Source organism: Pleurodeles waltl, chromosome 3_1, assembly GCF_031143425.1.
Source record: "Pleurodeles waltl isolate 20211129_DDA chromosome 3_1, aPleWal1.hap1.20221129, whole genome shotgun sequence".
Lineage (NCBI taxonomy): Eukaryota > Metazoa > Chordata > Amphibia > Caudata > Salamandridae > Pleurodeles > Pleurodeles waltl.
The window spans coordinates 1,347,330,865-1,347,347,620 of record NC_090440.1 but is presented as its reverse complement, the minus strand read 5'-3'; the positions used below and the strand labels follow the sequence as shown (position 1 = coordinate 1,347,347,620).

At 41.2% G+C, this 16,756-nt stretch overlaps 1 protein-coding gene across 2 annotated transcripts in view; it reads left to right on the top strand.

The window, feature by feature from the left end:
- The window catches only part of HYOU1 (hypoxia up-regulated 1), a 275,150-nt gene that overhangs the window by 47,863 nt on the left and 210,531 nt on the right, over positions 1 to 16,756 (top strand). For both annotated transcript variants that reach the window (XR_011201534.1, XM_069224805.1), the window contains exons 6-12: positions 7,654 to 7,730; positions 8,699 to 8,880; positions 9,271 to 9,386; positions 9,649 to 9,835; positions 10,109 to 10,243; positions 11,022 to 11,104; positions 11,240 to 11,372. Coding sequence is in view for 1 of the 2 variants with exons in the window: in XM_069224805.1 (XP_069080906.1) it covers positions 7,654 to 7,730; positions 8,699 to 8,880; positions 9,271 to 9,386; positions 9,649 to 9,835; positions 10,109 to 10,243; positions 11,022 to 11,104; positions 11,240 to 11,372 (913 nt within the window). In the remaining variant the exon portion in view is untranslated. The remainder of the gene's footprint in view (positions 1 to 7,653; positions 7,731 to 8,698; positions 8,881 to 9,270; positions 9,387 to 9,648; positions 9,836 to 10,108; positions 10,244 to 11,021; positions 11,105 to 11,239; positions 11,373 to 16,756) is intronic.

The window sequence follows — 16,756 nt, the reverse complement described above, 5'->3', positions numbered from 1 at the left end:
CTTTTGATCACACCTAGAGCACATTCCACTAGAAAGAAAGGTGCGTCTATGGCATTCTTAGGAAACATTCCAATGGCAAATTATTTGTAAAGCTGCCACATGGTCTACTCATACGTTTACGAAACATTATTGTGTAGATGTATTTTCAAAGCAACAGGCCAATGTTGGCCAAGCTGTCTTAGGAACATCTTTTCAAACAACTTCAACTCCTACAGGCTAGCCACTGCACTTTTTGGGAGAGTAACTGCTTTGTAGTCTATGCATAGCATGTGTATCTGCAGCTACACATGCCATTGAACGGAAAATGTCTCTTACCCAGTGTACATCTGTGCGTGGCATGTAGTGCTGCAGATTCACATGCACCCTCCCTCCTCTCCGGAAGCCTGTAGTCGTTGTAGTTTTATTATTTGTACATATGTAGATACATTTACATATGCACGGACATTTACTTACTAATTTTATAGAACATTTATATTCTTACACTCTATCACTCCTTCCTACACCCTTTTGTGGGAAAACAGTTTAACAATGGAGTCGATGCCCAGGCTCAGTAGGACCGAGAGGAGGAGTCACAGGATCGTGTGACTCTGAAAAGATTTCTTCGAAGAAAAACAACTTATAACACTCCGAGACCAAAACTAGATGGCGGAATAATGCATAGCATGTGAATCTGCAGCACTACATGTCACGAACAGATGTACACTGGGTAAGTGACATTATTTTATATATATATATATATATATATATATATATATATATATATATATATATATATATATATATATATATTTTTTTTTTTTTGTTCCTCATAACCTCTGACTGCTCTCGACACATTTAAAGGCTTCAAAGAGTGGTCTGTGTATATATTGTTGAAGACAATTCTCAAACCTTGATTGTTCAGGAACAATGTGTTCGATGGCATGTGTAGCTGTAGATACACATGCTGTGCATAAGCTCACCATCTAGTGTTTGGTTCGGATTAGTACAACTTGTTTTTCTTCTAAGAAGCTTTTCGAGTCACGGGATCGAGTGACTTCTTCTCATGGTAATACTGTGCATGGGCATAGAGTCCTTTGTTAGATTGTTTCTCTTCGCCATCTGGTTTGGACTTGTGTTCCTCTCACTTCGAGTTCTCTGCTCCATGCAGTTCAAAGCTGTATTTTTTTCTGTCTTTATATTATTGTTTGTATTGGTTTCCCTTGTGTATTTTTCAAAACTTTATCTTTCAGTTCCATTGTTAATCCCCCCAGAATCAAATTTTCAGCCCTTTGGGGCGAAAAGAGGCCCTCTCGGGCCCGCTTTGGGCCCACCTTTTCCACGTGCCATCGAACTATGCAACTCAAATGGAACATACTCTTATTTTGGTTTTGCCCTCGATGCCACTCAAAATTTCCTCACACTGACCACCACCAGGTGTGTAATTTGTGTTCTTTCTCCTGACCACAACGAGCAGACCTAGAAAGCGTGCTCTTCTTTTCCATGAAAGAAGACACTATGGACATCTAGATGACACACAAGACATCTTCGGCAAAGAGCATGCGCAAGAAGAGTTGGAGCAGGAGGGGGCCTTCTTTGTTCAAGATTCGGACTCTAATGTGCAGTTGGACGTCGTGAGTTAACCATTACAATCCGCGCACACTGTGAGTAAAAAGACCCCTTTTCCATCAACCAGAATGACATCAAAAGAGGTCACCGGTCTGCCACTGCCTATCAGCCATGGTCAGGGCCGAGAAACTTATTCAGATGTCCCGCCTTCCAGCTCAGCACCAAAGAAAGCCAAAGAAAAATCTTCTGCATCGACCTCTAGCGCCACCACTTTGGCTCATACAAAACTGAAGAGGCATGGTGCTTTGGTGCCAACTACTTTGGAACTGACCACTTCGGCTCCGAAAAAGAAAAAACATCCATCTACAGTTTTGGCACTGAAAAGTTTCCATTCACAAAAGACTTCAGAACCGAAAAACTTAGAAAAGACTTTCAGTAATTCTGAACAGTGAATAACCACCACTCCATCACAGGTGGAACCAATTTTAGAAGTTATGGAAGCTCGTCAGGGCCGACTTCAAATTCAAGAAGGAACAGGGCGGATTATAACCTCACCTCTGCCACCTTTTTAAAGTTGAAATTCTCTCTCCAAGAGAGTCTTGATTCCTCTACGCCTCCAAAAAAGAGTACCGAACAAAAGACTCCTTTTCTTACACAAACGTCTCCACCTACTTCTCCATATCGCACTCCTCCACCAAAAATAGAATTCACACCATCCAGTTCACCATCTGCTGGTGTTCAAGATTTAGGGGATACATTAGATGAGCAGGACCCTTTTATGTCTAATGATCAGATCGTTACCCAGGTAGACCTTCACCACCTGAGGATTCCACCTCATATCAACAGGTTATAGCTAGGGCAGCAGCATTTCACAATGTACATATGTACACTGATCCATTAGAGGAGGATTTTTTTATTTGACACTCATGGCACAACACATAAGGAGTCAATTCCTTCCAGTGCTTCCAGGCATGCTAAGGCACACAGATGAAATATTTAAAGAGCCTGTTAGTTCAAGGGTTATCACTCCCCGAGTGGATAAAAATAAATACAAGGCTGTACCCACTGATCCTTTATTTATAAAAGCACAGATCCCTTTAGACTCCTATTGTTGCCTCTACTGCACGCAAAAAAGGCTAATAGCCAATCAACAGGAGATACACATCCTCCTGGTAAAGAAAGTTAAAAACAATTAGATATGGCAAGAAAAAGAGTTGCAGCCAATCACTGGCGAATTGCGAATGTGCAAGCATTGTTATCCCGGTATGAAAGAGCTCACTAGGATGCCATGGAGGAGCTTTTACAATATCTCCCAGAAGAACATCGTAAAAGGGGGGTAGACACTGTAAATGAGGGACAATTTCCAACAACTCTTAGATGTGCACTTGATGCTGCTGAAAAAAGCACGCAGTTTTATCACCAGTGTCATCATTCGGTGCAATGCCTGGCTTGTATGTTCAGGCTTTAAACTGGAGCTACAACAGGCCGTTTTAAACATGCCCTTTGATAAAGAGCATTTATTTGGGCCACAAATGGATACAACACTTAAATTCTTTTTAAATAAAGACAAACTGCCAAAGCTATGGGAGCTCTGCAAGCCAGCACACACAGGTGTACTTTTCATCATGCTGGATTTGAAAGGGCCTTTGGATCATCATTTCAAGGGACATTCTTCCATTCAAACAAAGTCCAACTCTCAATACACCATAGGTTACTTTAGAGGGTCACATAGAGGCAACAATAACAAAGGAAGAGGAAAGCCATATACATCTAGAGGTTCCTCATCAACCACTAAACAATGACTTAAAACATACTTACTCACACTACTGCTGTAGAGGGAAGGTTACAACTTTTGTACCCCCAGTGGTCTCAAATTACCACAGATCAATGGATACTTCAAATTATCGAAACAAAAAGGTTTACTGCCTGGAGCTCCTTTCCACTTCACCAAATATACCCCCTCGTACTTGTAAACTCTCATAAAATCATCACACTCCTTACAAAGAGGAAGTACATTCCCTTCTTCTCGAAGGGGCTATAGAACCAGTACCATTACAATACTAAGGAACCGGAGTCACTCCCTGTATATTCTAAAGCCCAAAAAGGATGGGTTGCTCAGACCCTTAAACAACTATATCCTATCGGAACACTTTCATATGGTCACTCTTCAGGATGTTATTCCCCTGTTGCAACAAGGCAACTTCATGACCTCGTTAGACCTACAGGACGCTTACTTTCACATTCGCATTCATCTTGCACACCGCAAATACCCAAGATTTGTAGTTGCAGGAAAACATTACCAATTCAAGGTATTACCATTCAAAGTCACAAATGCCCCCAGAGTATTCACAAAATGTCTTGCAGTAGTTGCAGCAATATCTGAAAAGAAACTCATGTTTTCCCTTATTTGGACGATTTGCTCATCAAAGCCAATTAATTTGCATAGTGTTAAAGCCACACTCAAACTGCAATTTGTCTCCTACACTCTCTGGGGTTCACCATAAACTACATCAAATCTCATCTACACCCTCTTCAGATACAACCCTATCTTGGATCTGCCCTCAACACACAATTAGGACTAGCATTTCCCAATTCAGCCTGAGTTCAGGCTTTTCAAACATTAATTTCTACATTGAAACAGAACCAAACATATGCAGTAAGAACTGTTATGAAACTGTTAGGGATGATTCCATCTTTTATTGCCATAGCACCTCATAACAGATTTCATATGCGTCCTGATCAGCAATCTCCCTCTCGTCAAAGGTCTCAGCCACAGGGTCAAATGGAAGATCTAGTGTTGTTAGACGGTCAGACTTATCACTCTCTGCATTGGTGGAACACCACAAACCTTATGAGAGGGTGGCCCTTTTTAGACCCTGTCTCAGATCACTCTCACAGTAGATGCTTCAAATACCGGTTGGGAAGCTCATCTCCTCAACCTCTCAGTTCAGGGGATACCAGACAACACTTAAGGGTCTCTTCACATCAGTTACCTGGAACTGCAAGCAATATTCTTATCAATGAAAGCGTTCCATGCACAACTGCAACACAAGACAGTATTGATAGGTGCAGACAACATGACTGCAATGTACTATCTTCAAAAACTGGCCGGAGGAGGCACAATCTTTTCTCATTGCACAAACAAAAGAGAAATGGGCAATTAATCAGCACATTCACATAATGACACAGTATCTCCCAGGGACAGACAATCACTTTGCAGAACTGCTTAGCAGGATGCAGCAACAAGTCCACAAATGGGAAGTCCACCCACAAGTCCTCCACCAGTACTTTCAAAGGGGGGCGGGGTTAAGAACACCTCAAATAGACCTATTTTACACGCCTCAATACACAAACTGCCAACACTTCGCCTCTAGGTATCCACACCCTTAGTCCAAAGGCAATGCTCTATGGATGAGTTGGTCAGAAATATTCGCGTACGTTTTTTTGCCTCTCCCCCTCCTTCCTTTTCTGGTTCAGAAGCTCAATCTTCCCTCATCGTGATCACGATAGCTCCTACATGGGCACGTCCGCCATGGTTCACAACACTCCTGGATCTGTCAGTAGTTCCACATCAGAAGCTGCCCAACAGACCAGACCTTCTAACACAAAATCGGGGTCCAATAAGGCATCCAGATCGCAAATCGCTCAACCTAGCGATATGGCTCCCGAGGTCAATGAATTTGGATATTTACAATTACCACAGGAATGTATGGATATTCTTAAACAAGCATGCAAACCCACAACTACACGATGTTATGCAGCAAAATGCAAAAATTTTGTTTTGCTATTGTCAAACACTGAACATTGACCCTCTCAAACCAACCGTACGACATTGTAGAATATTTGTTACACTTACAAAAATCAAATCAAGTTTACGCATCTATTCATTTACATTTAGCAGCCATAGCTGCATATCTTCAAAACAAACAGCTTCTTTCTTTGTTGAGAATTCAAGTTATTAAAGAATTTATGAAAGGATTAAAATAATAATTCCACCAAGAATTATTCCAGCTCCATCTTAAAATCTTAACATTGTACTCACAAGCTTAAGGCTCCACAGTTTGAGCCACTTAACTCCTGTTCCCTACAATTCCTTTAAAGGAAAGTTGCTTTTTTAATCAGTATTACCTCCTTTAGATGTGTTGGTGAGCTTCAATCTTTAACTTTAGAAGAACCTTTCTTTCAAGTTCTTAAAGAAAAAAGTGTGTCAAGAACAAATTCAAAATGTCTTCCAAAGGTAATTCCATATTAATCAGACAATAGAATTACCAGTTTTCTTCCCACAACCAGATTCAGTAGCAGAAAGAGCTCTACATACTTTGGATGTTAAAAGGGCTCTCCTATATTATAAATAAATATTGGAAAAAAAGATTGAGGAAAACAAAACAACTTTATGTGGCTTTCTCCTTGCCACTCAAAGGAGAGCCTATATCTAAAAACAACTAAATGACAATTACCTGTACCACCTAGAGCACACTCCACTTGGGGGGGAAAAAAGGTACATCTATGGCATCTTTAGGTAACATACCTGTTGCAGATGTGTAAAGCATCAACATGGTCAACACCACACGCATTTACAAAACATTGTTTAGACGTCTTTGCACGACAATACGCAAATGTTAGACAAAATGTACTCTAAACACTCTTCAAACAATTGCAACTCCTGTACGCTAGCCACCGCTTTACGGAGAGACTGCTTTACAGTCTATGCACAGCATGTGTATCTACAGCTACACATCCCATTTAACGGAAAATTTTACTTAGCAGTAGACACCTGTTCATGGCATGTAGTGCTGTAGATTCACTTGCGTCCTGCGTCCTCCATCCTCCCCGGACGTGTGTAGAAGTTGCAATTTAATAATATGTAAATAATGTACATATGTAAATACATATCATGGACATCTTTTCTATTCTCTCTTTTTCACTGCTTAACTCTCCCGCTTGCGGAGAAACAATTTAACAAAGGACTCAATGCCCATGCGCCGTATTACTGAGAAGAGGACTCATTCAATCCCGTGTCTCAAAAAGCTTTTTCTTTGAAGAAAAACAAGTTGTACTACTCTGAGACGAACACTAGATGGCGAGCTTATGCAAAGCATGTGAATCTACAGTACTACATACCACAAACAGATGTCTACTGGTAAGTAACATTTTCCTTTAGATCCAACTATTTGGAAAATAATTGTGCAACACCGCCGAATGTCTCAGAAAATTACCTCACATCAACATCTGCCAGCCGCAAACCCATTCTTTATTTGCTGTAGAATTCATCAACAAATATTGCTACAAAATGCATGCATGCTGTGGGGCAGAGGTCTGACTATCTCAGTTGGTCCTGCAATCACATAAAGGCCTTCACTGCCCTGAGCATATGAAGACATGCTGAAACCTCTGGCTACATATGTTGGTGCTATTTTGTCACTGCTGAGTAATTGATTGGAGAAGGGGGAGGGGTTGGGAAGGGCTGAGGGAAGACACAACTTCCTGTAATTGTGGTAGTCATGCTAACAAGCATTCAGCCTGACAAAGCACTATTTCTGTAGAAGCCCTGTTTTGCCAAAGTGATAATACCTGCAACTGATTAGATGCAGCTAGATGTTGGTGGGCCATAGTCTAGTGAGGCATTAAGTGACCTGCTACTACATTATTTGGAAGAGCGAGCCCTTATCCTTAGTCTTTCCTATTTATACACGTGCCACCGGCTCGCCACGATTTACAAGTACCCATAGTAGAATCTATCTGTGTTTGAATATTCTATCAACCAAACCGCCCCTCCTCCCTCTTTTCAATGTTGCTATAATCATGGCACAAATTAGTGCCTCCAAAATGAGGCAGGAAGGAAGGGAATGGTGTGAATGTATTGTTTAACCACTGGAAAGACAATGGGAGTGCAGTGGTAGGTGCATTACATATAGTTTTTGCAAGCTTCTTCTTTTTCTTCTGTTTATTCTTCTTGTCAAGCATTGAAGTATCCTGTATGTCACCCTTGACAGTGTGTAGTACACTTTTTGACCCAAGTGTTTCTGATGGATGGGGTGGGTTTATTATAAACTACAGTTCATGTGTCTACTGCAGTCATCATCTTCACTCCCTGTGTTTACTCTCCAGGAACCTTTACTACTCTCCGGAGGAGCTGTTGGGAATGGTGCTCAATTATTCCAGGTCTCTAGCAGAGGAGTTTGCAGGTTGGTGTGTTTTAGAAGATTCAAGTATCTTCTGTACAGTTTTCTCAATTCAGAATTTGTAATGGCAAGTTAGGTCGTTTTTTAAAAAAAAATTGTAAAAAAAAAAAAGAATTTGCCTCTCCTGGAAGCATCCTCAAACATCACAAGCCACAGTCTATTGTGTGCCTTCCAGTAAAATGCAGTCTCACCACTCCAGTTCTTCTCAACACCTTCCAGCTATATTTTACAAGGGTACCAAAGCGGCCTCCACTCTGGTGATAAACAGCACTCCAGTATCTGAGCAGCTACCCTGGGTCCTTAGAATGGCTTGCATTTTTTAAACGTTTTTTTTGTGTTGCAATTTACAAAACAAAAAAGGTGACTCCTACTGTTCCCAATCCAACAAATAGAGTAGAATTTGCTCTAATCATTAAGGAGCTAAACATATGACTCTAGCAGGTGTTTTTAAATTGCATGTTGAGTTGGGAAGCACTGAGATTAAAATTCCCCTCTTGTCCTCTCAATTAACTGACAAAAAATAGTGTGGAAGCGAGCAGAATTGCTTGTCTGTCACCTATCCTCCCTACATACAGACCATCCGCAAATGTGTGGAGCATGATAACATGTGCCATCTCTGTGGATGAGGGTCAGTACATCCTGGAAGGGATACCCCTGGAAGTTTAGATACATCACCCTGAGTTAAACAAGAAATTCTGCAGGTCTCGCCTCAGTGTGGATGGAAAAATACACCGAATGTCGCTTTATTTTTTAACTCAATTAACTGACCTAAGATGTGGGTAGAAGTAGTTACACAATGGCATTGTTTTGCACAGTAATTGTGACCATACATTTTATTTAAAATGTGGACATTTGCCCCAGGCTGTGAAACAGCACTATAGTTGGATATCCAGGACATTCTTAACGTTTCATTTGGAGGTTTCGAAGAAGCTGTGGCAGGAGTCTGACAGATATTACATTGGTCTTTACAGAACAGCCTGTCAAAGATGCAGTGATCACCGTGCCAGTGTATTTCAACCAGGCAGAGAGAAGGGCAGTGATTCAGGCTGCGCACATGGCTAACCTGAAGGTCCTGCAGTTGATCAACGACAACACAGCTGTGGCGCTGAATTATGGGGTATTCAGGCGGAAGGACATCAATGCAACAGCTCAGGTGAGGAGCAATAGCCCTTCTCAGGGCACTTGTACTGCTGCTTTGGCAGCATGGGGCTGTTCTTATTGTGAAAGGGTGAATGATGTATAACTGCATTGATCCGTGTGTTGATAGTTTGAGTGCTCTTGTGGTTGTTTGTAGCTGTTGTGTATTTGATCTATCTGATGTCCCCTTGACTATGGAGGTATCTTGCTTTTGTCACTCAAAGCTTAAGTTTAGTCTTAAGTGTTGTGCCGGTATTCTATACTTACTGTTACCAAAGTCTGAAAACTGGGTGACTTCTTGGGGAAACAGAGTTCAGACATCTATTGGAGGAAACAACACTCCTCCCTTGCTTACCAAGTAAGTCCTTGGTGTACATTTTTTTTTTCTTACTTTTTGTCATTTCAGAATATCATGTTTTATGACATGGGTGCTGGGAGCACTTCGTGCACCATCGTGACCTACAATACGGTGAAGACCAAGGAATCGGGCACACAACCTCAGCTGCAGATCCGCGGAGTGGGGTAAAAAATGAGGCCCAACTAATGCCTGACTCTTATAATTTCTGAAATATCTTCAGTTGCGTACACGGTCTATAAATCCATGTTTTGTGGTTGAGTGTTCTGTGCCCCCAGGCTGTTCTACATTTGGCTGTCAGTTGCACCTTTTCCATATCAAGTATCACTTTTCCTTCATATGTTTCCCGCCATATTGTAATGGGGGCTATGCAAGCTTGGCATTGCTTCTCATTGTTTTTGAATTTACCTTCTACTTTGTTGTCTTCAGTTTTGATCGCACCCTCGGAGGGCTAGAGATGGAGTTGCGACTGAGGGATCACTTGGCCAAACTGTTCAATGAGCAGAAGAAGTCCAAAAAAGATGTGCGGCAAAATGGACGTGCCATGGCAAAGCTTCTTAAGGAGGCTAATAGGATAAAAACCATCCTGAGCGCCAATGCGGACCACATGGCACAGGTAATGCAATGTTGGAGTCTGATGAAAGTGCATATTGCCTATATGATTTCCAGTGTTTGTAAGTTGGCTCTTTGTTGTTGATTGTAGTTGTCTGTGCCTAAGGCTTCAGATAGGGATGATGTGTGATACTTGTATTTTTTGGCGTGTTTGGAATGGTTATGCATGCCTACACTCCGTGATGATGATTAGTTCTCTTGCTGGTGATGCTCTTTGTTACCTCATGTTGACAGCAAACTTACACACTGAAATCTGCTCTCTTTTATGTGCGCATAGATCGAGGGTTTGATGGATGACATTGACTTCAAATCGAAGATTGTCCGTCAGGACTTGGAGGACCTATGCCCGGATTTGTATGAGCGCGTGGCTGCCCCTGTGCAACAGGCACTGAGCATAGCTGAAATGAATCTGGTACGTAAGAAAAAAATTTGGGAACAGTCCTAGCACTGTCAGGGGATTAAGAACTCTTAAATAGCCAAGTGAGCAGGGATTGTACATAGATGGAGCACCATAGATGGATGTTGTCTAATGATTGGAGACACATCAGTGCAGCACAAATTCAACACTCTTAAGTCCACAGAACATACCTGCTCTGCTGATTTTGTCATATATCAAACTAGAGAAAGATTGCCCTACCACTGTAGTGCACCACAAGTTCACAACAGACCTATCTCTCTCTGCGCTATGCACAAGATACAGAAGGCTTGATGGACTTAAACTCTGCTGGCAGTGCAGAACAGTATCCCAGCTCCTAGGAGACCAAGTACCTTAAAGTTTAGTTTCCTGGTATCTCAGAAGTATGTCCGGTGAGTATGTAGATCTGCAGAACGCAGAGTGCTATATCCAGTAGTGGATGGACTGATATATAGCATTGTAATGTCTAAAGTGCATACACGTAACTTGATTTTCAGTTGGTGCATTAACTACAGACAGCACAGCTCAGACTGGGAGACCTTACACCTACTTTGTCTGAGTTTTGCTAATTAACGCAACTCAGAGAATTTCAGAGTTAACTGTATGCACTTTATGCAGGGCAGTGTCTTAAAATAGGCAACTGCTCTGTAGCAGTACACTTGTTTGTGGTATGGTACATTGACTTTGAGTACAGGTCAAGTAGAGTTTAGCACCAGTCCTTGTACACATATATAGCTTAGTTGTGACTTATGCTTTTTCTTTATCTTGCCTGCAGGATGAAATTGATCAGGTGATCCTGGTGGGCGGAGCCACACGGGTTCCAAAGGTCCAGGAGGCTCTTTTGAAGTCTGTTGGGAAGTAGGTGTTTAGGCTTTGAATTACTATTTGGGAGGAGCCGGGTTGGGGGTGGTGGTGGGGTGCACCTGTCATTTGTCGGAGTCCAAGTACCTGACCTTTCATTCTGACCTTTTCCACTGCTTCCTTGATTTCTAGGGAAGACCTGGGAAAGAACATTAACGCGGATGAGGCTGCAGCAATGGGAGCAGTGTACCAGGCAGCGGCTCTCAGCAAAGCCTTCAAAGTCAAGCCATTCATTGTGCGCGATGCTGCATTGTTCCCCATCCAGGTATGTGTGCCTTAGACTCCCATCTCACTATTTATTGTGCAGATCTTAGTAGCACCTCCATTGGCTTATATTTGTCTCAAAGTCCTCATTCCCTACCCTCAAACAACACTTTTCACAATGAAGCAGTCGACCACCCCATCTGTGTGTGGCTTCCGTTTCCCACCCCCACCACAACCACTGAGATTCACACTCCTTAATGCTGCTTTGTCCTGTTGTATTTTAGTTCGTAATGCGCTGTATCCCTGGTACTACCATCTAATAGAGGTCACCTTTTCGCTGTTTAACAGGTTTGGCTTTTATGAGGTGTACAAACAATGCATCATTGGGATAGATCAATCTTGTGAGCTCTGAATAGATGTTCAAGTAATTCAGCAACATAATTTACTTACATCATCCTATGGTTGCAGGTTTTCACATATCCATGATAGTCTTATATATTTGTGAACTTGGCTAACATAGCTACTTAACTTGGTTACTTAACTTCTTAGTTGAAAAAACAAATGCATACCGTGGCTATCTGAAGACCATGTTCACAGAAGCTACCATTTGATGTGACATTCTAGTACAGTATATTGCATGTTTTTGCCTTTAATTATGCATTATTCAAAATGATTGTTTCATTTATTTCATCGTTCTAGCTTAACTTATTTTTACTGATGCCTTTTTCAGGTTTTTATTATAACAAATTAACTTTGTGTATCATGTGTTAAAGTTCGATTTGCTTTCTCATCACCATGCTCCTTCTTCAGGACACTTCCTTTTACCCTTTTGTTTAGATCTATCAGATTGTCTGGTGTATTGTTTATCTATGTATGACTGGCTGTCTTCTTTCGTTGCTGGTGCTTGTAGTATGTATATTTCACTTTGAAAGAACATTTTAAAGTATCTAAATGTAAAGTGATGTGTAAGAGCGCTCTTAATTAGCCACCTGCCAGCAGCACTGGGCACTCTGTGAAAAACACTATCCATCATTAAATAGGAAGACAAGGCTGTCTACATTGGACAAAGGCTGTCGACATGTGACAGTGAGCATTTTGTCCCTGATATCTTTGCAGCTTTTTTGGTATCCAATCCCTTGAACCTTGCACCTTGCAGGGCACTTCTTCTCGTATAAGGCTGTCTGTGGTCCTACCAAAGATGGAGATTGTAACAGAGTGATGAGTTGTTTTGGGAGGGAATTGTATTTGCCTCTATTTTTTTCACTAATCTAAAAATTAAACTTTAAGCACCTTGCTTATTGGGGTAGCTTAACTGCAGTGTTTCAGATGGCCGTTTGTACTGCACCCAAGGCTGCCAACGTTATGACATTTGTTATGCCACTCCATATGACACTACTCCCATCACTCGTTCCTTTGCTTGCTGGTATCTCTGGCCTCGATGCTGTGTTGTATGGCTTTCCTAACCATTTTTTTTTTTTTTTTTTTTTTGAACTCTTGGATTTTTCATACAACTGAGTGGAGAGCGGTCACTGTTCCGCAAACAAGCACAAACAACTTGAGACATATAAACATTACATAGTACAGAATCACTTAGCAGAGATTCCTGCCATGTTTCCATTTAACGCTGTTGGTTAATCTGGTCAACAGCTTTGTATTCTAGTGTATGAGATTTTTTTCCCCATAGGATTCTAAACTGATCTTCATGAACGTTTGAATATCTTAATGCACATGCGAGATCCTGGGCAAAATTTGTAGAAATAGAATTTTTCCCAAACCAATAAAATAAAAGGAAATGTGCCCACTAAAGGGCACCATTGTCTTTTTTTTTTTTTTTCAACAAGCTAAAACTGTTAATTTACAGTGCATTCAACTGGCTGCCACTTTATTTAGTGAATCTGACCCAATCCAGAAGTTACAGACACAGGTTTGTGTCTTAGTTAAGGTATAAGGGCGAAAGAGCCTACTCCTCTGCTGGTTGGCGATCAGAACATTTTCAGTTATAGACTATAATAATGTGTAGCTCCAATAAAAACCTAACATTACCTTACAGCATACGTATACACTCTTTGAAGACATCTCAGGGGAGTTTCCATACAGAGCAAAGGTTTCACAGCTACAGTATCCTGGGCTTCACATTGTTGGTGTATTGCTTCTGTGTATTTGAGCAGGACTTGAAAACAGTGGGTAAAAGAAGCACTCCTTAACACCCACAAACCCTAATGTGCATGGGACGGGAAGAAATTCAGTTCTGCAGGTAACTTAGCCTCAACAGATTATAAAGTGAGGAGGAAGGGGATACTGGATGGATGGATGAATGAATGAATGAATGAATTAAGTAGTAGTTCTGTCTTCTATAGTTCAAGTGAACAGAGTAGATGTGATGTAATACTAGTTCTTTGTTTTTTATTAGAGCTGCACATACTAGTATTTTATTGGATTGTATTTGGGTAGAGGGTCCTCAATCAGTACCAGTCCCTCTTCGCTCTGGTAACAATGCACACTACACCAGTTCAAGCTGTAGAATATAAAAAGAATAGGTAATGGTACCCATTAGGGCATAGTACATATAGAAATATATCACTTCTAGTCTTTTAAGTACCTTGAAAGACAGTATTCGGCCATGATTTCCAGCAGGGTGTTAGTTAAGCAGTTCATTTTTTTCTGCTCTGTGAGGGAGATCCTGAAACATACATTTATTTAGTCATTTATGTCTATTGACACCAATTTTGTTTTGGTTATATTTAAGGAGTTTGTCTAAGGAGTCATCTTCATTTTATTCTATTAGTATTATATATTGTATATGTCATTTTTTTTGCTCCCTTTCTTTAGAGGTCTCGAATGTTTGCATAAACGCTCAACCTGTGGAGGACCACTGTTTTTTTGTGTTGCCTTTTTCTGAATCCCCCCCCCCCCCAACCCCAACCCCAACCCCAACCCCAAATCAATCATCGAAGTATGTGCCAGGCTAAAAGGCAGAGGGATGGGGGGGGTGGTTTGCCTCAAGGTAAAGGGGAAATTGGGTGTGCACTTGGGCAACTTCCTCCACTTATGCTTCAGGATTTAAAGGCTAACATGCCACCTACTCTGCCTCCCAGGCTGCTTCAGTCACCTCTGTCAGTGAATGGAAAGCAACTCATCATGCCTGGCACTCAGTGGTCATGTAGGCATTTGGCATCAGGAACAGGAGGTTGACTTTGAAACAATCTATGTTGAGGCAAAGGCAGTCTTCAACTTCAGGTTACCTGTAAGTGGCGAGATACATTTCAACATCTTGGCTCCCTTTCTTCGGCGAGAACTGTTTTTTTTCTGCCAAGGAGACCTGGATGAAGTTAATGCCACTCTCCCTTCACTAGCAGATACCAGAGTTGCCATGGTATTATTGGAGGATTACCAAGTTTGCTTCAGAGACTTCAAGTGCTCAACACTCCATCTGATGTCCTTGGGCCCATTGTGCTGCTTCATCAGGGTGCCATAAGATTTCTGACTGAACGTCATTGGGAGTCTACTGAGAGACGGGTCATTGGCAAATCCTCAAAAGACACAGGATGGAAGAGTCAGAATGTATCTCCGAGATTGAGACTCTGCACTGGAGTCATCCAGGCCAAGAAGGAGACGTTGCAGGCCTTCTCCACAGAATTCTGGTTCATGATTAATTTCATTATCTGGTTGCTGTGAGTTTCACTGGCCTCCCCTGATTCATTGCACTTGAGAGTCTTACCTGTTGATTACCTTGGAAATGTTTCATGAGCGCTCAAATATAGCTGCAAAGAAGCTTAACTTTTAAATTATTACTGCTGAAGGTAGTGTGTCTATCATATTTGAGACCTTAAGGACAAAAGCTCATTCCGCCATGCTTCTGGTCCATTGTAACTTTTATAATTGAGAAATTCTCACACTATTTCTCTGTTAGTGTCTTCCAAAGCTGTTTAGATGTGTTGGTCTTTTTCAAAATTTCTGAAGGAGTTGTTTCCAGCAGTTTTTTTTTTTTATTGTAGTCCACTTCTTTGAATTCCAACTGAGAAAGAAAACCAAAGATGGCACTGTTTCAGGGAAAATGAAATTAAGTGAAATGAAAGAGATTTATAAAGTGCAACATTACCATTCAGAGAACATCTCAACAGTGCCTGGAAGAGACGGAGATGGGAAAAACGCTAAGTAGACAAAAAACCAGTTTGAAAATGCTTAGTAAAAATGAAGTTTTCAGCATCTTAAATGCGAGAGGGTAAGGAGTTACAAAGTTCAGCAACAGAATGGGCACCCCCTTCTTAGTCCTGTGGATTCTTGGAACAACCACTCCCAGGTTCAGACTGCGGGAGGCTACCAGGTGTATACCATTTAAAGGTGGATTTGAAGAACTTGGGGCCAGTATTGTGTAATGCCTTGTGGGCCATACAGAGGACTTTTAAAAAACAGTTTTTCTCTTATCCGAAGCCAGTGAATGGTCTGTAAGCCTTTGCCAACAAAAATATGTTTTGAATGACCAGAATAAGTTGTGCTTCCACATTCTGAATAACCTGAAGTTTGATAAGCAATGTGTGGTTAATTTTCAGGTAAAGTGCATTAGAGTAATGTATGCAAGATATGACCAATGTCATGACCATTGATTTGCGCAAATCTTCCAAAACTGGATTTTTTTTTTTAATTTCAGAGTTTTGAAAATATGGAACCACATGCAAACTGAGATTCACCTGCTTATTAAATGACAAAGTATTGTCAAAATTTACCCTCAAGTTCTTAGTCTACAGGGGCTGGTAGGTGACCACACAACTCGGGCTACCAGATTTTAGACCAGTTAGACTGCTGTGCTCCAAATACCTGTGCCTCTGTTTTTTTTCTGTATTAAGTTTGAGAGAGTTGTCTCTCATTCAACTGCTAATTCTATACATACATTCCTTAAACCCAACTGCCACAGCAGGAACATCATCCATGAGCGATTCATTAGAATTGGTAAAAAAACCTGTCTAGCTTGTGCCCTGCCACATGTGTGGACGAGTGAACTATCTGTGAAAAACCCATCCTGGACATAAAATCAGTAAAGGCAGAGGAGTCTTGAGATGGTGGCCTCTAAGTGAAAATTGAAGTCCCCAAGAATGGTAAAATTAACCTTTAAAAGAAAAGGTTCAATAACTTGACACCAGGTCAAAAACTAGCTTGTGAACCGAGGGGAGTTAGACAAGGAGACAGGAAAAATTAAAGGCCTCATAGAATTTCAATTTATATAGGCTCACCTCTTGTTTGCAGTGAGGATGAAGCAAGAAGTATGCAGAATACAGCCTCTGAATATGATGGCCAGCCTCCCTGCCCATTCTAAAAGAGTGATATAGTGTAATAGTAGCATAACTAGTCAGGACTGCCTCAACCAAATTCAAACTTGACTTTATCCAAGTTTCTGTGACAAAAATGCAGTCCAGATTGAGTTTGCACAAGTTGCATGACTTCAAAGCT